Source organism: Plectropomus leopardus, chromosome 4 (genome assembly GCF_026936395.1).
Source record: "Plectropomus leopardus strain MGB_pleo_1.0 chromosome 4, ASM2693639v1, whole genome shotgun sequence".
Taxonomy (NCBI): domain Eukaryota; kingdom Metazoa; phylum Chordata; class Actinopteri; order Perciformes; family Serranidae; genus Plectropomus; species Plectropomus leopardus.
The window spans coordinates 1-24,090 of record NC_142179.1 but is presented as its reverse complement, the minus strand read 5'-3'; the positions used below and the strand labels follow the sequence as shown (position 1 = coordinate 24,090).

At 38.1% G+C, this 24,090-nt stretch overlaps 1 protein-coding gene across 1 annotated transcript; it reads left to right on the top strand.

Annotated features, from left to right (window-relative positions):
* Positions 1-828: 828 nt before the first annotated feature.
* LOC121937875 (dematin-like) lies at positions 829-23,027 on the top strand. The gene is made up of 16 exons (XM_088076060.1): positions 829-874; positions 5,368-5,433; positions 6,788-6,821; positions 8,026-8,106; positions 8,220-8,348; positions 10,367-10,411; positions 10,926-11,118; positions 11,900-11,944; positions 12,741-12,896; positions 13,186-13,295; positions 13,513-13,618; positions 14,218-14,403; positions 14,612-14,619; positions 14,705-14,761; positions 17,023-17,103; positions 17,637-23,027. The coding sequence occupies exons 3-16, from the start codon at positions 6,810-6,812 to the stop codon at positions 17,748-17,750; spliced, it is 1,323 nt and encodes a 440-aa protein (XP_087932186.1). The 5' UTR covers positions 829-874; positions 5,368-5,433; positions 6,788-6,809; the 3' UTR covers positions 17,751-23,027.
* Positions 23,028-24,090: the final 1,063 nt, after the last annotated feature.

Genomic DNA, 24,090 nt, shown 5'->3' with positions numbered 1-24,090 from the left:
CTGGGCTTTTAGGACAACTGAGGATTTTTAGGATATTTTTTGGAATTTAGGACATTTTGTTGATTGTAGGACCTTTGTAGGATTTTGGGTGTTTCCAGGATTTTGGTATACTACATTTCTCGATTTTTAAGAGATTTTTTTATGATTTCAGGACATTTCTCTGATTTCAGGACGTTTCTGGGATGTGGCGGATCCTTAGTTGTTGACACCGTTTCCGTGTTTTCCACCAGTTCTGCTGCCCTGAAAAGTCACGACTCGGGTATCATTGAAATTTCCCGATTGGCCAGGTCTCCCCTGAAAATGAGATCCTTAATCTTAATGGGACCAACCTTATTAAATAAAGGTTAAATAATTTCCCGCTCGTAGTTACAACTTTGGCTGTTCATGCGCTCGTAACTTGTGAATACGATATTTCCAAGGAGCGCGTAAAGGCAGCTTATTTAAAAGCTTTATGTAAAATGCACGATAGCTGCACAGCCGTCACAGATGGTTTTTTATTGGATTGGTCCATCTGGTCGGCTGATGGTCAAACGTGTCAGTGTGACATCACTCAGATTCATGTTGGGCTTTTTTGTTAGATTTAATTTTCAGTTCAGACGCCAGCGTCACCTAGCAACAGCATCGACCTGCCAAAAATGAAAATTTAAATAAATCTGAAAATATACACAGAGCAAACAACAGGACTCTTTCAGCAGAAATCTGAATAGACTTTTTATTTGAGCTCACCTGTCTGTCTGCACAGACCTGATGCTTTATTCTGAAGGTCCAGGCTGCTTCCTGTCCTCTGTCATGAACACAGATCACATCTTTACTCTTTTCTTTCTGCAGGCAGCTGATCAGAAGATTCTGAGCTGCAGAGAGAAACCGTGTACACGTGAGTCGAACTTTATCACCTTTAAAGCCCAATTTGAATTTTATCCTGAAGACCAAAGTTAGTTTCTTTAACCCTTTAGTGACTGTTTGTCTCATCTTAGTCTCCTTTCTTCTTCCGGTTGTGATAATTGTGTGTGTGTTGATGCATGTGTCCTAAATGTAGTCCAGATTGTGTATTTGAGTGTAATCAGTGAATTTGCAGCTCAGCTCCTACAATAAGTCTAAAATACACTGTGGAAACTAAATAGTTACATTCAGACTGTTCAGGTCCAAAAATGCTCCATTGAAACCCATTCAAACTGACATTTTTGATCCCACAGCCATCAGAGCAGAAAAACAGGACTTGTATTATTTCTGGGTGTCATTCTGGGCTTTTGACTCTGAATTTGTCATTTTGACTATTTTCCACCTGATGAGGTCATTTTGACCATATTTGGCATATGGAGGAAATACATGCTATTTCCACTAGGTGACCTGTCACAGTCAATGTAGCTGCTGATCACTGACATATCCCAAAAAAATTACTTAGCATGTAATATATTGAGATAAATATTATAAGAAGTTTTTGTTGTAGAATTTCTAAAGAACAGCCCAAAAAGTCAGCATTTAATGTATGTGTAAGTGTGAATGTTTGACATTGCACAAAAAATAATAATGTATAAATATCAGTGCTGCTGCTAATCATTGACATATCCCAGGCTGTCAACAACAACAACAAAAAAATTACAATCTACTTAGTATGTAGTATTTTCAAAATAATTCAGCTTTGTGTTTGTTTTTTAATCAAAAAACAAGGTGGCGTCATGACAAAAACTTTCTGGAAATTAATGAATATTTGATATTTATGATTTGGACAGATGTTGGTTAAAGAATAAACTCAATAAAGGTAGAAAATCATATTAATGTATAATATTTTCTAGCTTGATTTTGAAAATCACATTTTGTGAGTGATATGAGTATGTGTGATATCAAAGCAGGCCCTAAGGGTTAATTTATAAAAAGTTTCAGTTTTGTGTGTATTTATTGTGTTACTTTTTGCATCAACAGTTTCATACGCTGCTGGAGAAATATGAGTTGACCCTTTGAAACCGTGAGCTTGAATTTGTCTCGATACGTGAACATGGCTCCCACAACCGGAGTTACAGACTACAATGTGACTAAAAACATGATGTCAGTGACGTTTTTCAAAACAACTTGGCACGTTTGGGCTTCAGGACACTTGGATTACTTCAGATAAGCAGTATAAAGACATTTTGTACTGTTATATATTCTTTCAACGTTTGAATCCTGGTCACCGTTTGCTTCAGTTGTTTGGGAGAAGAGTTTGATGTCTTTTCCCCATAAACCTCCGACAATAAACTTTTTTGGTGAACTGTCCCTTAGATGCCACTACAGACCTGATGATCACGAGTATAGGTGGAAAAAAAATGGATCGCTATCAGTTATCGGCCAAATGAGTTGTTGTATATCAGCATATCGGATACTGGCAAAAAAACTCCAATATGGTGCGTACCCAGTTGGTATGATATGTATGAAAATGTGTTTGTGGTTTGTAAAAAATGCCAACATTATGACCTGGTTACTGTTAAAGCATGTCAGCCTCCCTCAGCATGTTTTGGACAGCAGCAACAAATTCCAGAGGACAAACAGACCTCAGTGTGTCTGGAGACAGATCAGTTACTACCTAATGGCTTCTGCTGATCAATAATCTGATCAATAAACCTGAGGAATCAGGTATCGGTTTATCCTCTCAACAGCAGAGCAGGACAGTTTGTCCACACTTACACCCGTCAGTGGGAGAAAGTAACTAAGTACTTTTATTTGAGTAGAAAGTAGTTGAGTTTGTCCATTTTATGCTACTTTATACTTTTCTTTCTCTACATCTCAGAGGGAAGAATTGTTGTTTTTACTACATTTATCTAACGGATTTACTTGCTTAAGCTACCCAACACTAAATAAAGTCATTAAAATGAGCTGCAACAACAAAGAAAAATGTTCATTGAACTATATTCATAATTATATATTTAAAATTATTTTAGAGAATTATTAGAATCATAAGCTTTTTTTCAGGTCATTTTGCACTTTGTATGTTTTTGTTTAACTTTCTTGTTTTTTATTTATTAATTCATTTTTCTGTCAAATTTACAGGTAATTTTCTTATACTCTGGGTCATTTCTTCTTTTGCTGCCTTTTTACCCTCTTGTGTTTTTTTTAAGCCATTGGGAAATAATGAAAGTCTGTTGGCTGTGTAATATACACCAATTTTGATTCCAATAAAATTTTAGATTTGAAACCCCCCAGAAATAATATATTCAGGGAAATGTCCAAAGAAGGAATTAAAAGAAAAAGCACATGCAGCATTTATGGAGACCTCAGTGTCATTCTGTTTTTACTGGTAGACAAAGTGACCACAGATCCCAGTCAGAGTGAGACCGTCAGCCAGTAAACCACAAATCAATGTTTTAATTATTCAGTGACATCAGACACCAGCAGAGATCAATACATCATCGTCAAGAGACCGAAATCTGACAGATCTGCAGCAAATCTGAAACTGTTCACAGAAATGTCAGAAATATAAAAAAAATCTGACATCAGTTCACTTTACTAAGGAAGCCCTAAGCGGACGTTTTTTTTTTTTTTTTTTTTACAAGCCGTTTTCTCGATATAACGAGATATTATCTCATTATAACAAGATATTATCTCGTTATCTCGAGAAAACGGAAAACGAACTTTGTTTTCCCGAGATATTAAGTCGTTATCTCGAGAAAACGAACTTTGTTTTTTTTTTTACTTTATTGAATGAACGTCAGAAGAAGAAGTGGCGGGTGGATGATGTGACAGCAGGTGCCGTGCGGTGTTCAGCGCGGACAAATGCGCAAGGTAAGATGATTATTACAGGAACACATCACCCAAATTCATCAGTAATCATAACTAGATTATTATACTGTTGCTCCGGTGCTTTTTGGTACGTGCAGGGGCGAGAACCTGCACGCATTTGTCCGCGCTGAACATCGCACGGCACCTGCTGTCACATCATCCACCCGCCACTTCTTCTTCTGACGTTCATTCAATAAAGTTTAAAAAAACAAACCAAAAAACAAAGTTCGTTTTCTCGAGATAACGACTTAATATCTCAGGAAAACAAACTCAGTTTTCTCGAGATAACGAGATAATATCTCAGGAAAACAAACTCCGTTTTCTCGATATAACGAGATATTATCTCGTTATAACAAGATATTATCTCGTTATCTCGAGAAAACGGCTTGTAAAAAAAAAAAAAACACGTCCGCTTAGGGCTTCCATACTTTACAGTTCTGGCATTTCTGAATATGTTATCAGGTATTGATTATTGAGAAAAGACAAAAAGTGATTGATTGGTTCACTTTAAATAAATGAACAGTCCTGTTTTTCTGCTCTGATGGCTGTGGGATCAAAAATGTCAGTTTGAATGGGTTTCAGTGGAGTATTTTTTCACCTGAACAGTCTGAATGTAACTATTTAGTTTCCACAGTGTATTTTAGACTTATTGTAGGAGCTGAGCTGCAAATTCACTGATTACACTCAAATACACAATCTGGACTACATTTAGGACACATGCATCAACACACACACAATTATCACAACAGGAAGAAGGAAAGAGACTAAAATGAGACAAACTGTCACTAAAGGGTTAATAACAAACAGTCCATAAAGGGTTAATGTTAATTTGCACAAAACAACAGAAATACAACAATGGAAGAAACAAAGTTATGCAGGTGAGATTAAGAAAACCTCTGTTGTGGTTTATAATTAGGAATCTAAACTCAATAAGGACGATAAACAAACACAAACGTCATCAAACATAAAGAAAGCAGCATAAATAAACCAAAAACATCAAATAAATACAATTATCTGAAGCTCTCTATTTATTTTCTACGGCGTTATATGTTACAGAAATTTACTTTGGTGTTTATATGTACAGTCAGGTTTTTTGGGGGGCGGGGGGTCGATGTGAGGGTCTCGGGGTAGACGGATGTCATCTGCTGTAAAGACGTCTGAGGCGAACTCTGATCTGTGATAATAAAGAAAACTATACATAAAACTGACTTGACTGTTTTCACAGGACGTTATTTTGTCTGACTGTTGTTGATTTTAATTTTCTTTTATTCCGTGCAGACGACACAGCAGATGGTTTTCATGTTTCCTTTTATTGGTTTTATGTTTTGTTACGACATTTTTGTGCCTGAGGACCCTTTTAAGTCCACATGTTTTTCTTCAAATTATTATTATTATTTATTTATTTATACATTTTAGTCTGCTTCAGGGTTTTGTAACTTCCCATATGATTTTTTATTTTTAAGTCATTTATTTATTATTTTACTTTTGCTGTTATCCTCTTGTTTACCTCTTAGTTTAAGTTTGGGTATTTTTTGTCAATTTATGTATTATTTATTCATCACTATGAAATTATTGAAACAAAAATAATATTAATAACTGTGTTGCTGTGTGTTTCAGGTACTGATCGGGCTGCAGAGCCCTGAGGACGGAAAGAGACAGACATGATCCCTTATTCTCCCTGAGGTGTACACACACGGACACACACGGACACACACACATGGACACACACGGACACACACACACACACGGACACACACATACACGGACACACACACACACACACACACACACACACACACACACACACTCTCAGATACACTCACACACACAGACAGACACATACACACACACACACACACACACACACACACACACACACACAGACACATACACACACACACATACACACACTCAGACACATATTGAGTCACACACACACTCTGTATTTCATTGTGAGTGTGTTAACATGTTACCCAGACTCCCACCTGTATGTTTATATATATATGTGTGTGTGTGTGTGTGTGTGCGCGTGTGTGCGTGCGTGTCCGTGTCCGTGTCCGTGTGTGTGTGTGTGTGTGTGTGTGTGTGTGTGTGCGTGTCCGTGTGTGTGTGTGTTGGACAAAGCTGTGGACTCTGGAATCATCTCTTTGTGTTCGTCCGTCACTTCACACAATGCAGAGCTGTGAGTCCAGCAGCTGCAGCAGAGCCGTCTGTACCGAGAGTCGAGTCAACGCTCGGAGATTTATAGCAACAGTCACACAACAAACACAAACAACACGAATAAACACAATTAACACAGCAAACACAAACAACACGAATAAACACAGCAAACACAAACAACACGACTAAACACAACAAACACAAACAACACGATAAACACAATAAACACACCAAACACAAACAACACGAATAAACACAATAAACACAACAAACACGAATAAACACAATAAACACAACAAACACGAATAAACACAATAAACACAACAAACACAAACAACATGAATAAACACAATAAACACAACAAACACAAACAACACAAATAAACAATAAACACAACAAACACAAACAACATGAATAAACACAATAAACACAACAAACACAAACAACACAGGGCTCTGTTTTGATGCTGTTTTTTGCTCTCTGGCATCTTATGGAGACCAGTCAGTCAGTCAGTCAGTCAGTCAGTCAGTGGATGAATCAATCAGTCACACTTTCTGCATACAGCACTATTCATACAAACAAAAAACACATCAAAACACATCAAAACACACACACACACACACACACTGACACTCTCTCACACACACACACACACACACACACACACACACACACACACACACACTGACACTCACACACACACACACACACACACACACACACACACACACACACTGACACTCTCACACACACACTCACACACACACACACGGGTACCTGTTTGTCCATTTTGCTTGCGTTATCTTGTGGGACATTATCTCTGTTGTGGGACATTTTTCTGTGAAATGACTCTGTGTTGCGTCTGTGTGTCTCTCAGGATCGACCGATCAACAATCAGGATGATGCCGAAGGTAAACTCTCTTTTCTCGTCTCCGTGATGTTTTAAACGATCAGCCTGAACTGTTTAAAGTTGTTCTTACAATCAACTGTGCAAAAAGAAGAGTCTCAATATCTGTCAGGTCTCTATTTTCAGCCTCTAACAGACGGACTGAGAGCAGCCGGGCAGATATTAAAAGTGAAGCTTCGATCAGATTTTTGCATTCGTCCTGGGACGTTCATTGTGATTTTGTTATTACGCTGTTATTACGCTGTTATTACGCTGTGCTCATCTCATTTTAAAGGTGATGTCATACAGATATGACGAGGTCACACATATATGTCATATCTTTTAATAAAGGTGAGTTTATTTATAAAGCACATTTCAGCAACAGTGCAGTTCAAAGTACGTGTCGTATAAAACAACTGAAGAAAAGACAAAGTTTAAAAAAATATCATAAAAGACAATTAAAAAACACAGTTAAACCTTTGAAACCTGAACACATTGGTTTGATTTCTTTTCAAATCATGATAGGAGAGTGATGAGCAATTAACCAAGAAATGGCCGAAAAATTAACAAGAAATTTAAAAAAGTTACAAGAAAATATCCTGAAAATAAGCACAAAAAGAAAGAAAAGTAAAAAACAAACAAGAAAATGACCTCAACAAAGTGCTTAAAAATAACAAAGTTTTTCTTTTCTGGAACATAATTTCAGATATCTAAACAAGAGAAGTAGAAATACAGTTTCTGGACATTTTTCCTGATTTAATTGACCATATTTAATAAAAATGTATGAAAAAAGAAGTTGAAAAAATAAATAAAAGAAAAATGTTAAAGAAAGAAAATGCAAAAGTGAACAGAGAAAAAAGGGGCAAGAGTTACAAAAAAATCCCCCAAACTTTAAAAAAAAATCCCAAATTTTTCTATGATAAAAAAACAAACAAACAAAAAAAAACTGGGAATGGATCCAGCTCTACTATAATTAAATATTTTAATTTTGGGGTTAACCCTTTAAGAGAAATTTCACTGAGCAGAAACCAAAAACGATCCTTATCAGTTCCCTCAGTAGCCAAAGTCGCCTTTCATTTGGCTGAAAATCATTTTTTGATCGTGTGTGTGTGTGTGTGTGTGTGTGTGTGTGTGTGTGTGTGTGTGTGTGTGTGTGTGTGTGTGTGTGTGTGTGTGTGTGTGTGTGTGTGTGTGTGTGTGTGTGTGTGTGTGTGTGTGTGTGTGTGCAGCAGCTGGCTCAGACGTCTCCGGGGAGCGTGTTGTCCCTCCGAGGCTCCAGCATCCCCGGGTCTCCTGCGGCCTCCATCGTGGTGAGAAACACGCTCACAGATGAAGGGATATTATCCTTCAGATTAATTTTGAGCAGTAATCTGTAATCTGCGTGTCCCTCCCCCCCTCTGCGTCTCTGTCTGTCCCTCTGCAGGCCAGAGTGGAGGACGGGGTCATCGGCTACAGAGACTTGGCGGCGTTGCCGAGAGACAAAGCCATCCTGGACATCGAGAGACCAGATCTGATGATCTACCAGCCGCACTACAGCTACAGCCCGCTGGAGGTGATCCACACACTTCACACTCTGCTGATGATCAGGACTCAAACTGACGACGGTCCAAGGGATGGACAAAAGATGGTCCACCTGTCCCTCTAACGCCAAACATCGACAGCTTTGGCCCCCAAAAATTCTCACTTAGAGCAATTAATTGTTGCTGAAGCAAAGATATGAAACCTGCCCTTACAAGTTTCCTCTCATATTTCGGGACATTTCCAGGTTTTTAGCAGATTTCTGTGATTTGGGGACATTTTCAAGATTTTAGGAGGTTTGTAAGACTTTAGGAGATTTCAAGGATTTTAGGATATTTATAGGTTTTAGGGTGTTTCTCGGTTTTTAGGACGTTTTCAGGACTTTTTGGACGCTTGTGGGATTTAGGAAGCTCCTCGGATTTTAAGGTGTTTCTTGGACTTAAGGACGTTTCTAGGATTTTACAGTGTATCTAGGATTTTAGGACATTTCTGTGTTTTAGGACATTTGGATGATAGGATGTTTCTTGGATTTTAGCACATTTTTAGGATTTTAGGACATTTTCAGGATTTTACGAAATTTCATGTGCTTTAGGATATTGCTATGATTTTTGGACATTTCTACGATATTTTGAAATTTCTGAGATTTTAGGATGTTTCTAGGATTGTAGGACATTTTTATGACAATAGGATGTTTCTGGGACTTACAGATATTTCTTGGCCCTGAAACGTCACAACTTAGCAACTCAAAACATCAATGACATTTCCCACTCGTAATTATGACTTTAGAGAGCCGTTCGTGTGCTCGTAACTCGTTAATACAATGTTTCGTACGAAGGCTGTCACACTTTTCTGCTGTTTGTTTGATAAAATCCAGAGTGAGACATGAAACTACTAAAGAGAAGAATTTACGTCTTCACCAAGAAGCAGTTGGCTCGGAGACGCAGACAGGAAGTCTGTCCTCACATGTTGGTGCGAACGTGAGATTTAGAGATGAGGAGAAAACATGAAGCTCTGACTCTCTGCTGCTCTGCTGCTCTGACTCTCTGCTGCTCTGCTGCTCTGTCTCTCTGCTGCTTTGACTCTCTGCTGCTCTGACTCTCTGCTGCTCTGCTGCTCTGACTCTGCTGCTCTGACTCTCTGCTGCTCTGTCTCTCTGCTGCTCTGACTCTCTGCTGCTCTGCTGCTCTGACTCTCTGCTGCTCTGTCTCTCTGCTGCTCTGACTCTCTGCTGCTCTGCTGCTCTGTCTCTCTGCTGCTCTGACTCTCTGCTGCTCTGACTCTCTGCTGCTCTGACTCTGCTGCTCTGACTCTCTGCTGCTCTGACTCTCTGCTGCTCTGCTGCTCTGACTCTCTGCTGCTCTGACTCTCTGCTGCTCTGACTCTGCTGCTCTGCTGCTATGACTCTCTGCTGCTCTACTGCTCTGACTCTCTGCTGCTCTGACTCTCTGCTGCTCTGACTCTCTGCTGCTCTGACTCTCTGCTGCTCTGCTGCTCTGACTCTCTGCTGCTCTGACTCTCTGCTGCTCTGCTGCTCTGACTCTCTGCTGCTCTGACTCTGCTGCTCTGAGTCTCTGCTGCTCTGCTGCTCTGACTCTGCTGCTCTGACTCTCTGCTGCTCTACTGCTCTGGCTCTCTGCTGCTCTGACTCTCTGCTGCTCTGACTCTCTGCTGCTCTGCTGCTCTGACTCTCTGCTGCTCTGCTGCTATGACTCTCTGCTGCTCTGACTCTCTGCTGCTCTGACAGTCGGTTAGTTTGTTGGTTGGTTAGTTCTTCGTCTGGCTGGGACACAAAATCATCAGTCTACTGCTTAGAGACCAGACAGCTCGTTACCACAGCTGAGACTGTGTGTGTGTGTGTGTGTGTGTGTGTGTGTGTGTGTGTGTGTGTGTGTGTGTGTGTGTGTGTGTGTGTGTGTGTGTGTGTGTGTTTGGTTATGTATCCATAAATTCAACATACAGTCTGTTATATTGGCAAATTATTTTCCCCTCAGTAGTTCTCTGCACCTTAATTTTGGGTGTTTCTAATGTATCTTTGTTTTGTTTCCTCCTCAGAGGTCCTTGTCTCCTCGATCCATCTCTCCTCCTCCCTCCCCTGAGGTAAGACTTTTTGCCCTGAACAGGTTCGTGTTCACAAAGACTTCATGGAAGTAAATCTGTTCCATCTGATTTTAAAACTTAAAATTCATTGAATATTTATGCTTTGAAATTATCATATTATTATTATCATTGTTATAATAATAATAACAACACAGATAAAACAATGTAAGAAAAATTACTGATACAAAAAATAAAAATCACATATATATATATATATATCTGTATATGTAGATATATAGGTATATCTATATATGTATGTTATATATATACACACACACACTATACGATACTATTTCTGTTAAATAATTTTAGGAATATTTGAATTTACACTTGTTACAGTTTCCACAGATGGTGTATTTGTTGTTGTACAAGTACAGCTGCAAAGTGTCTTGTTAATGTTAAATCAAAAAATTAACATTTCTATATTAGAACAAGAAACAAAACAAAACATTAAGCGATGTCTCCGCCTTTGATCCGTCCGTCCAGCTGACTGTTGTGTTTTTTGTGTTTGCAGAAGGAGACCCGGGAGTGGCTGGAGAACCGTTCTCCTGGAGGTTCCTCCCCTGGCTCCACCATCCAGACTAGCAGAACACACAGCACACACACACCGCCCACACCACACACACCACACACACCACACACACCACACACACCACACACACACACAGCCAGTACCAAGAGCACCGTCCAGCACTTCCACCGGCCAGGTGAGGACCATAGTTTCACTTTCAGCTTCTTCTGCTCGTTTTTCATTTTTTATGAATTTATATTTTCATTGATTTGTACTTATTCATTTCAAAAACAAGGTCTCTCTCTGTAGGGATCCTTTCCATAATGTTGAATGATTTTTTTGAGAATACCTTTTTTTTATTGCAAATTTTGGTCTTTAATCCCAGATAATATAGGTTTTTTTTAAATCATGAATTTATTAATTTAATCCCACAGAATAAAATACTTTTTCTTGTCAATTTGCGACTTCTCATAATTAATGTCTTTAATTTCAGATTATACCTTTTTTTTCTCTGAAATTTACAAATTCAATCTCAGAAAGTGTGAAAATTTTAGACTTGTGAATTTACTACTTTATTGTTAAATGCCAGAGAATTTCTTTTTTTGTCGTAAATTTACAAATTAAATCTTAGAGATATTTCCTCGTAAATTTACAATTTTAAAAATAGTGACTATCAAAGTTTTTTTTTCATGTGAGTTTACATCTTAATGCCTGAGATTTTTTGTGCATACATCTATAATCTAATATCTAATATCTATCTATATATAATTAAATCTGAGAGATTATATTAAAAAAAAGAATTCTCATGAATTTACAAATTTGTAAAAACATGGTGTGAACGAGTGTGTCTCTCAAACTGGACCACTTTTTACTGTTGCTGTTTCCATCAGTCATTAAGACACAAAAAACAAAGAAAATACTGTTCAGGTCGAAAAATATAACAATTCCCCTTTAACTCTTTCTTCTCTGTTTTTCAGAAAACGGCTCCAACATCTATAAGAAGCCCCCCATCTACAAACAAGGTGCAGCGACCTGATGTCTCAGCGGTCTTTCTGTGTCTCAGAGCCATCAGTGAACTACAGCACAGTTTTAGAGCCACATTAGGGTTTTTTTTGACACTTTGATAAAAATTGTAATATTAAGAGAAAAATATGAATTATTATGAGAATAAGTCTTATTTTTCCAAGAAAAAAGTCTTAATTTTATGACAATAAACTAGTAATATTACAAGAATTAAGTTGTAATATTGTGAGAAAAAAAGTCGTAGTTTTGAGACTTTGAATTTTATGAGAATAAAGTCATAATATCACCACTGTGTGAAGGCTGCTTGTGCGCTCACCTGTTTTATAGTTTGCCGGCAATATGTGCTTTTCTGTAAAATAAAGTCCCCTTTCTGGGGCGCCCCGTGGTTCAGCTGATGGGCGGGTGTCCCATGTACAGAGGCTGTGTCCTACACATGATATTACAGCTTTATTGTCGTAATATATAAACTAAAAAAAAACACTGAAAATATTCCTCTACAAATTTAAGTCCTGCATTCACACACACACACACACACACACACACACACTCACACACACACACACACACACACATACAGAGCAGATCTGAATGTCGGTCAGCTGTAAACCACACACGTGTAAGGTTTTAACATGCATATATGTGTGTGTGTGTGTGTGTGTGTGTGTGTGTGTGTGTGTGTGTGTGTGTGTGTCTGTGTCTGTGTCTGTGTGCGTGTTTGTTTGTGTGTGTGTGTGTGTGTGTCTGTTTGTGTGTGTGTGTGTGTGTGTGTGTGTGTGTGTGTGTGTGCGAGCGCAGACGTGTGCATGTCCTCTCAGCTCCCTCAGGGGAAACACATCGAGGATCTGATCATCGAGTCCTCAAAGTTTCCAGCAGCTCAGCCTCCAGACCCGAACCTGCCCTCCAAGATCGAGACCGACTACTGGCCCTGCCCCCCCTCACTGGCTGTCATTGGTATGACGCCCCGCCTAGGACTGTCATGTTTTGATTATAAAATGAAGTATATATATATAAATATTTATGTACATGTACTCTCTCCTTGTTTCCTGTCTCCTGTCTCCTTGTCTGCCCCCTCTCCTTGTGTCATCTCTCCTTGCCTCCTCTCCATGTACCCTCTCTCTCTTGTCCCCTCTCCCCTTTCTCCTTGTCTCATGTGTCCTTGTCTCCTCTCCCTGCCTCTTCTCCTTGTCTCCTCTCTCCTCGTCCCCACTGTATTTGTCTCCTCGTCCTCTGGTCCCTGTAGAGAAGGAGTGGAAGAGGAAGGATCAGAGGGATGAAGATGATGAGGAGGACGGCGAGCTAGATGACGAGCTGTGGGGCCTCCGAGCGCTGCAGAGACAAGAGCTCAACAAGGTCACACAGTTTGATTATTAGAACATGTCCCACCATCTGTCTGCCTGTCTCTCTGCACATCATTACAGCGTTTATTTATGATATATTTATAACATCTCTCTGCACATTATTACAGCATTTATACACGTTTATTTATGATATATTTGTAACATCTCTGCACATTATTACAGCGTTTATACACATTTATTTATGACATATTTATAACATCTCTCTGCAGATTCAATCTAATTTGGGAAAAATCATCCTGAAGGAGGAGCTGGAGAAATCTGCTGCTCCTCTGAGGAGGAAAACTCGATCACTGCCCGACCGCAGCCAACACACCGGTACACAGTCAATATTCAATACTCAATATTCAATTCTCAATATTCAATACTCAATATTCAATACTCAATATGCAACTTTCATCAACAACAGATTATTTTATTCATGGCAAATAAAATATTATCAAATAAATTAAAGAAATATTGAAAATAAATAATAATAATGAATACACTAATAACTCTGAATAATTTTGAAATATAATATTCAAAATATAATATAATAAAATGCAATGCAATATAATGCAATATAATTTTTGTTAAGTTACATTTAATTTAATTTACTTTAATTTAATTTCGACACAGATACTTGAACTGAAGGCACTTTAGTGCCATCTGGTGGTCAGTAAGAAAACAGGTTACACAAAGTGACTGAAATTGACATTTTTACTTTGTTTAATGTGTCTGAACAAAATTATTATTCTTTTCAGGTTAAAGTTTTGTATGATTCACTTAACAGTTTCTTCATTAAGAAAAATAAAAGCTTCATAGTGGATCTGTAGGACTTATAGTTTATTAATTAGCTTCAACAGTGAAACGTCAACATTTTTTTATAGAACTGAAATTAATTTTTCGTTATTTAACTGATGTATTTTCTCCTTCAGGGTCCAACGCCTCCAAGTTGGTCTATTTCCCAGCGTCCTCTCGGAGCGGCCTGTCCAGGGTGAGTCCAGCTCCACAGAATCGTCCAATCAGAGCCGAGTTTACTGAGGATGCTGGTGAACGTGTTTGTGTTTGTTTATTTCAGCTGCAGTCGGCAGAGTTCAGCTCCTCAGAGAAAACTCCTGCAGGTCGAGTCACATGATCAATATTCATCACATCTGTAATATTTATACACTTATTGTAGCCTCTTTTGTTGACATGTCAGCTCACAATATTATTATTTATTATTATTTAGATTATATATTATTATTATAATTTATTATTATAATTTATTATTATCTGGTGCTCGTCTGCTGTGAGGATGTAAGTAATATTCTCTTCTTCTTCTCTCTGCAGATCTTCAGGTACGGTCTGATTGTCTTTGGTCTTTTTTCAGTCATTAATAAGTGTTGGTGATGCTGATAGTGTTTATGATGATCTCTGTGTCAGAACGGAGACTCGAGGATGGACAGAGGAAACTCTCTTCCCAGCATGTTGGAACATAAGGTGACAAAACTCTGTTTGGTTTAACATGACGCCGCTGAGCTGTAGACACAATGCAAAGTGTGAAATAATGACAATATAAATAAAATAAAATACATATTTTTTTATTTTTTTATCTATCATTTATTAATTTTGAAAAATGATTTAACACAAGACTACTGACCACGACTGGGTTTATTGTCGAATGGTGGAAGGAGCACTTTGAGGAACTCCTGAACCCTTCCTTCATGTTCTCCGTGGAGGAGGCAGAGTCTGAAGACTCGGAGGAACCTTCATCCAGATCCCTGGCAGAGGTCGCTGAGGTAGTCAAAGAGCTGCTCGGTGGCAGGCTAACATAACTGGCACGCCTGTTCAGTGTCGCGTGGAGGTCAAGTACGGTGCCTGTGGAGTGGCAGACCAGGGTGGTGGTTCCCATTTTCAAAAAAGGGACTGGAGTCTATGCTCCAATTATCGGGGTATCGCAAGACTCAGCCTCTCAGACAAAGTCTACTCCAGTTCCATGTGGGCTGGGTTAGGGTTAGGGTTAGGGTTAAGGTTTAGGGGTTACGGTTAGGGGTTTGGGGTTAGGCTGTGTAACAGTGGATCAGCTCTTTACCTTAGCGAGGCTGCTGGATTTGTTGTGGGAGTTTGCTCACCTGGTCTACATGTGCTTTGTGGACTTGGAGTCCCTCGGGGAGTCCTGTGGAAGTACGGGTTGCCGGGGTCGCTGCAATGAGCCATCTGGTCCCTGTATAACCAAAGAGAGAGCTGTGTCCGCACACTCGGCGTAAAGTCACACACGTTCCCAGGTGGTGTTCGTCTCTGCCAGGGTTGTCCCTTGTCTCTGATCCTGCTCGTGATTTTCATGGACAAGGATCTCAAGGTGCAGCCAGGAGGAGGAAGGGGTCTGGTTTATGGACATCAGAATTGCGTCTCTGCTTTTTGTGGATGACATGGATCTGTTGGCTCCATCACACTGTGACCTCCCAGCATGCACTGGGGCGGTTTGTAGCTGAGTGTGAAGCGGTCAGGATGAGAGTCAGCACCTCCAAATCTGAGGCTGCGGTTCTCTGCCGGAAAGTGGTGGACTGTCCCCTCTGGAGGGAGTCGCTGCCCTAAGCGAAGGAGTTCAGGTATCTCGGGATCTTGTTCAGGAGTGAGGGTAGAACGGAGTGTGAGACGGTTTGGTGCGGCGTCTGCAGTGATGCAGGAGTTGCATCAGACTGTCAGGGTGAAGAAGGAGCTGAGCTGGAGGGCGAAGCTCTTCGATTTATGAGTCCATCTATGTTCCGACCCTCACCTACGGTCACGAGCTCCGGGTAGTGACCGAAAGAATGAGATCCTGGATACAAGCGTCCGAGATGAGTTTCCTCCGCAGGGCGGCTGGGCTCAGCCTCAGAGATGGGGGGAGGAGCTCGGAGTAGAGCCGCTGCTCCTTCGCATCGAAAGGGGCCAGTCGAGGTGGTTCGGGCATCTGATCAGGAAGCCTCCTGGGCTCCTCCTGCTGGAGGCGTCTGGGCACATCCTACTGGTAGGAGGCCCTGGAGCAGACCCAGAACACCCTGGAGGGATTACAGATCTGGCCTGGGAACACCTTAGATTCCCCTCAGAAGGAACCAGAGAGCGTTGGTGGGGAGAGGGACGCCTAGCTTAGCTTAGCTTGTTGCCCACGAGATCCGGCCTCGGATAAACGGATGAAAACGGATGGATTGATGGATAGATGGATGAACTGTTGAGCTAAAGACAATACAAAGTTGGAAATAATGAAATTATGAATAGAAATAAAATATACATAATCTTGTTATTTTTTAATCTTTTAATAATTTTATTTATTTATTTATTTGATGTTACATGAGACTGTTGAGCTGCAGACACAATACACAGTTGGAAATAATGAAAATAGAAATAAAAATAAAATACATTCTTTTAGTATTTTTTAAAATATTCAATTCATTTATTTATGTATTTATTTTTGGTTTAACATGAGACTGTTGAGCTGCAGATGCAGTACAGTTGGAAATATTACATTATGAATATAAAATATGACTTTAAGGATTAGACATGGATGAGCAAACCTGAAGAACGGATCAGTGGTTCGTTTGAAATGTTTGTAAAGATGTGCACGATATTGAACATTATGTCTCATAATTCTCAATGATGATTATATTAACCCCCTAAACCCTACACACTGCAGCTTCAGTTCTCAATTATTATTTTTTTTTCAGATTATTTTTGTAATGATAATCTATTGATTCATTGTTTGATTGATTGGTTGATCTCTGTAGATCTGTCCCTATGATGTGTTGGTGGTGACTCACAGAGGACGGAGCAAACTGCCCCCCGGCGTAGACCGAACCAGGCTGGAGGTAAAACCTAAATCCAGTGATACTCAATGTATGGCCTGCAGGCCAAATCTGGCCCCTGACAGCATACTGGGTGCCCCCCCAACCAAATGTCCCAAAATCCTGGAAATGTTCTACAATTGCAGAAATGTCCTGAAATTATTCTGGAAATGTTCTTTAATCCTAGAAATGTCCTAAAATCTGGGAAAATGTCCCAAAATTCTAGAAACTCTATAATCTGATATGATTTATATCCTGGAAATTTCTTAAAATCTTAAAAATGTCCTAAAATCTGAGAAATGTCCTAAAATCCTATAAATGTATTAAAATCTTAACATTTTCCCAAAATTCTAGAAACATTCTTAAATCCTGGAAATGTCCTAAAATTCTGGAAATGTCCAAAAATTGTAATAAAGTCCTAAAATCCTAGAACTGTCCCACAATCATAGAAACATCCTCAATCTTAGAAATGTTGATGCTAACTGGATGGTATGTGGTACTCTATGTGTCTCTGTCTCTGTGTCTGTCTCTCTCACTGTCTGTCCTTCGTCCTGCAGAGACACCTCTCTCAGGAGGAGTTCTTCAGTGTTTTCGGGATGTCCATCGAGGAGTTCGACAGCCTCTCTCTTTGGAAGAGGAACGACCTGAAGAAAAAAGTCTGTCTCTTCTGATGCCACCGGGACAGCATCTCCCACAACCTCCTGCTCTTCCCAGATCATCGCAGGACCCTGAAACCACACGGACTCATTATTATCGCCACCGCCACCGCCACCGCCACCGCCACCGCCACCGCCATCACAGCGACAGCGAGCCCCCAGGTTTAATCCCCGGTGAACTTTGAGTGAGTTTCCTGCTGCAGAGCTTCAGTTTCAGCGTCTGTATTAAAACCAAACCGCAGTGCAAGCACAAAGAGTCAGCCCACAATGTGAAGCTGCAGTCTGGAGCTGCATACTGAAGCTGCAGTCTGAAGCTACAAACTGAAGCTTCAGTTTGTATCTGAAGCTACAAAATGAAGCTTCAGTTTGTATCTGAAGCTACAGTCCTAAGCTTTAGTTTGTACTGAAAGCTGCGGTCTGACACTTAATTTTTTATCAGAAGCTGCAGCCCGAAGCTTCAGTTTGTATCTGAAGCTGCAGTCTTAAGCTACAAACCAAAGCTGCATGCTGAAGCTTTAGTTTGTATCTGAAGCTGCAGTATGCCTCTTGAGAGATGTATTCCTTTAGGGTTGCGAATTTTAAGGACTTTTCTCAACTGATAAATCGATAAAGGTAACAATCGATCAATCGTCATTTGAAAAAAAAAACACAAAAACTTTGCTTATTTCAAACAAAACCAAATTTGTTTTGTCCTCAGTCAAAGCTCACAGAAACATATTGCATATGTTTTGACAGGAGTCTGTAGCCTGTCGATTCATCGATTAAATTTCACATATTCGAGTAAATTCTTAAGGACCGATTAATCAACCATCGATTAATTGTCATCATCCCTAATTTCCATCAGACTGCAGTAAATATGAAATTGCGGAGCTCTAAAAGACAAACATTCCTGCTGACTTGGAGTCCGAATTCGATGCAGATCTGACTGTAGGAACCGAGCTGTCGGCCATCTTTAGAAAGGATCGTTCCTATTGGCTCAGCCAGCTATGATGTCACGACGACAGGGTTTCTCTCGCAGCACGTAAAAAAGAAAAAACTCTGAGACAGTTTGATCACAGTCCGATGTTCAAGATCAACATTTTTTTAAAAATGTGTAAAACAATCAAACAGCTGCTGGGCCTTGGATTTATCCTAAAAATATTTGTCTTATTATGAATTACTTTCCTCATCAGAGTCCAGACCTGTGATGGAAAGTTGTTTAATTTTTCTTCTGCTTTAATTCAGAGTTGATTTGGAAAAAAAATCTCTAAAAATCTGGAAGATGTCACAGCAAAAACAACCTGTGAGGTGGCAGGAAACAGTGATGTGCTGGTAAAAACTGGTCTGGATCAGTCGTCTCGTCGTGCTGTCACATATAATCTAACGCATCTGCAGTTTGCAGAAATAAACAATACCAACATTTCCCTCCAGTGACTTGGCTGATGTGTGACAGTTAAACATGAGTTTAATTCAGACATCAAATCTTTGAAAACCTGGTTGGACATCGGTTTTCTTGTTGTGCCTTTAGATGTCTTTCAAAAGCCATTTAACCCTTTGAAACTGGAGTAAATTGATTTGATTTCTTCAAAAACACTGGGAAAAATGTAATGACCAACTTGGCAAGGAATTTAAAAAAACGTGAATTTTTTTTTTCAAAGGTGACGAAGAAAATTACCTGAAAAATTAAATGAAAATTAGTTTTAAAAAGAGAGTTGACAATTATTTAAAAAAAATTCAATTGACTTTGGAAAATGTCCAGTAATTATATGTGTAAAATTATGTTATAGAATTTGTTTTTAACTTATAATTTGTAATTTTCTGAGCTTTTTTTTTGTTTGGGTTTTTACTTTTTTGTGCTTATTTTAAGGTAATTTTCTCACAACCTTTTCCTATACTTTTTTTTTTTTTTGCAAGAAGTGGTGAAGTTGCTTACTTTTTTTTTTTTTTTTTTTTAGAAATACAATAAATTTGCTCAGGTTTTTAGAGGGTTAAAGCTCAAAAAGTTTGATTTAATATTCATTTTCAGATTGTAAACCCAGTTCTAAGTTTTAAAGATTTTAACAACCCGTTGCAACAAGAAATTCAAATCTGGACGTTTATGTTTGGCAGGTTTATTGTTTAGCATCTGGTGAGATGTCCTGGTGTCCACATTTTGTTTTTAGACATCCATAATATTTTGGTTATTAACCCTTTGAAACTCAAGAAAACTGACCTGATTCATAAGAGGAGGGCAATGAATAATTTTAAAAGAAATGACCGCATATTATGTTGGCAATAAATTACCTCAAAATTACCTGAAAATTTGAAAAAAGGGACCCAAACAAACAAAAAAAAACCCAATCAAATAAGGAACTTACTGACCCCTAAAGGACTTAAAATGGATTTTTTAAAAATCTCTAAAATAATTTTAAACACATTATCATAACTATAAATATCATATTTATATTTCCAGTACATTTTTTTGTCTTTTTCAATTTTCTAATTATTTTCTGTCACTTACTGTGACAGCTCCTTACTTCTGTTTCAGGTCATTTTTCATGTCACCTTTTACTGATTTCTTGCAATTTGCAGGGTGTATCTTGCCAAGTTGCTTATTGCCTTTTTAGCCATGTTTTTAAAATATTTGATAATTTCTTTCGATAACGCAGGCAAACTTTTCAATGACCAACTTTACAAGAAATGTCCCACACGTTGCTAGAAATTAGTAAAAGTGACAAGAAAATTATCTAAAAAGAATTTGAAAAATGAAGGAGAACAATAACAAAATTACCCTCCCAAAACTCTATTTATAATGTAATAATTTTATATTTACAGTTATGTTACAGAAAAAATCTAATAAAAGTCATTTAAATTTTTTTTTTGTTTTATCTTTTTTAGGTTATTATTTCCTATTTCTTTTTGTTTTTCACTCTTGCTTTTTCATATTTTCAGGTATTTTCTGGTAACTTTTTTTTCTTTAATAATTTTTCGGCCATGTACTATTAAGTTTCTTATTGTTTCCTCCTAAAGTTTTTAAAATACAAACTAATGCTGAGGTTTCAAAGGGTTAAGAGTCTATAAGAGATTTTAAAAAGTGTCCCAGACAAATTTTCTCACACAAATCAACATAAAATTGGACTTCATTCATATCAGTGTGAAGCAGATCAAACTTTCTTGTCTCTGATTGGCTGCGATGAAACTGTCTCCTGTTAGTTTTGTCTTCAGCAGAAGCCACTGCCCTCTTTTTTTCTCAGAACACACAGATTTAGAAAACGCCAATTTTTTGCAGTGTGTGTTCAGAACAATAATAACTTTAAAACCAGAGACCGTCAGCGGAGTTGCTTTTCTCTGCCTTCGCACGGCTCTGGCTTGTCCAACAAGCAAGTTGTGGACATTTAGTGTTGCTTAGTGACCAAATGATGTGCAGCTATTTTTTTAATAATTCATAGAGAAGTGGCATGTTTGTTATTACGATAAATATGTAAAACCAGAACATAAATGGTGAGATGAGAAGAGATGAGATGAGATGAGATGACGGACAGACGGACAGATGGACAGATGGACAGACAGAGACACAAAGGACACATTTTTCTGAGGTTTCTATACCAAAGGAGGACAGAGGCATGATGGGAAAAAAACTGGAGAACATTTTTCACCTTCAGTGTGAACTGAACATCATCATAACGCACTTTAAATCCACACAGTTATATATTTAGAGTGATTAATACACACACACACACACAGACACACACACACACACACACACGCACACGGATCAGTTAACATCTTTAATACCTTCAATTAAAAGTTCAAAACTGAATTCTGATCTGGATTTAAAGGTGCAGCGCGTTGGATTTGATCTTTAAATGATGACTGTAAACACAAGATAAGACTGTCCATCACCCGGAGATGGCACAAGAAGATTTTTATTTTTTTGCTGATGACACTTTGGGATATGTCATTGATTTGCAGCAACATTGATTTTTATACATTATTATTTTTTGTGCAGTGTTAGATACTCACACTCATACCACTCTGTACACGAAATGCAATTTTCAAAATCAGGCTAAAAAAATATTGTACATTAGTTTGATTTTTTTTTAACTTTTTTACTTTCATTGAGTTTATTTTCAGTCAGTCCTTATCATAACTATCAAATATTCATTGATTTTCAGAATTTTTATCATTTAAATGCAAGGGTTTTGTCATGATGCCCCTATGTTTTTAGATGACAAAAAAATACATTAAATACATACAATAAATTAATTCTGTTTTTAAATGTTATTTATTTTATTTTATTTTATTTTATTTATTTGTTTATTTATTTATTTAATTGTATTTTTGCTAATAAAGGAACTATCCCCTTCGCCTAGCTGTAATAGCATGTATTTTCTCCGTATGCCAAATATAGAAAAAGTGTCATCATCAGGTGGAAAAAAGCAAATATGGCCAGAAAAGAGTTCAGTCTGCTCTCAGGTGTTTACAGTTTTTCACTTTGTATTAATGTGATTTATTGAAGGTAAAATGAGTTGCAGTGCCTTTTTAATCAGATTCAGTTTGAGGTTTTAAATTCTGCAGAGTCCGAATTAATTCGCTCTCACTGCACACACGCCAAAATCACGCCGCCACATCCTGCGTCACACATCACGCTGCCATGTCTGCCTCGCCACCTCACGCTTCCTGTATCTGTGGAAAAAAAAAAGAAAAAAAAGAAGAAGATTAGTGATTTGGAGTTAGCGAGCATTGGTCACTTTACGTTGATGATTTCCTTTCTTATTTCTTTTTATTTCTGAGGAATGATTCTGACGCTGTTTGATGAGACTGACAGGATTTAACGCTTTGCTCTGATTGGTTGTGCGTAGTTAGAAACAGGAAGTTGTTGGGTTGCTGTGACTAACACCATGATGACACAAAGATTGTCCCATGTGTTTTTTTCTTTTTGTACATTTTAAAGTGTTTTTTAATTTTATTTTATTTGACTTATTTTAACATGCACGGCGACTTTGTGGACGTAGGTCACCGCCACAATGTTGGCTAGTTTCACTGCTGCATGCACGATGTCACATTTGTATTTAACCTTTAATCAAATAGATTTATATGAGAACACGGGCAGTTTTAATCTGGATTTGAACTGACGTTTGTTTGAGGTCAGAGGTTGTTGGCGGTGACCGGCCTGCCCGAAGGCGCCCTGTAGCTGTACATACCGAACCACTGAATGACAATATAACTACTGTTGTTGTTGTTTTCATATCTGGATGCAGGTGAAGTAACAGATGAATGGTGATGTAAATGATTAACATGAGTATCAATAAAGAGCATTTCTATTTGCTTTGAGGAGATGGCATTTATTTATTTATTTTTTATTATTGTTTGACACCTTTAACCCTTTAAAACCTGAACAAATTGGCTTGAATTCTTTCAAAAGCACTGGAAAAAGGCTATGAGCAACAAAAAAAGGGGCAATGGCCCAAAAATTAGCAATGAATGAGTTAAAAAAAACGTGAGGAAATCACCTGAAAATCTGTGCAAAGAAAAACAAAGAAAAAGTGCTTAAAAAGTAAAATAATTTTAACATACTTTTAATATGTAATAATGATATCTAAATATATATTTTGCCTGGAATGTTTCCCTAGCTTAAAATAAATAACCAAATAAATATATGAATGAATGATTTCTTTTATTTTAGTGCCATGTCACCATAGTAGCCCGTCTCCTGTGGGATAATATGACACCTTTACAATAAGATGAACAATAGTCCATAGTACATAATCCACTACATGAAGATGGCTTCTGGTATTTCGGGCCAAAATTCATAATTACAATTAAAATAGAGTATACTTATAACAATAAGAATAATAAATAATAATAAATATAATATAATAATAAAATATAATATATATCCAAATACAGAGGTAAATCTTCTTTTATATCTTAAAAAGGCAGTTTTGTGTGAAGACATTTCATTTGTACGAACTGTCTCAGTTAAAATCAAGTAAAGCTAAATAATGACGCTTGATAATGATGCTATGATAGCTGCTAAGAATTTAGGGATGTTTATGAATCATCTGAAAATCAAGACAGTAGTTTATGTAGTTCATTGCTGCTGCTGGCTGCTTAGTGCTGCTCTTTCTATCCAGTAAGTACATTAGATATAGTGCAGAAATTACCATTATGGACAAATAATTACTCATATTGTTGGACATGTGTTACTTTTTGATTGTGGTGTATCCTCTTTTATGTTATTAATGATAATCACAAACAAGAAATAACTGATGCACTGCAGCAAGTGTTTGTCCTACACTGTCTGCTGTATGTACATGGTTTTGCTTGTGCAATAATCGGCTAATGTCCTCTGTAAGTGTCCAGATGAATTTGGAAACTTTTGTAGAAGCTCCCA

Bases quoted from the DNA above. Each gene is read 5' to 3' on its own strand.
- LOC121937875 (XM_088076060.1), top strand. The intron at 11,119-11,899 runs GTGAGGACCATA...TCTGTTTTTCAG, and splicing joins CCAGCACTTCCACCGGCCAG to AAAACGGCTCCAACATCTAT. The intron at 17,104-17,636 runs GTAAAACCTAAA...TTCGTCCTGCAG, and splicing joins TAGACCGAACCAGGCTGGAG to AGACACCTCTCTCAGGAGGA.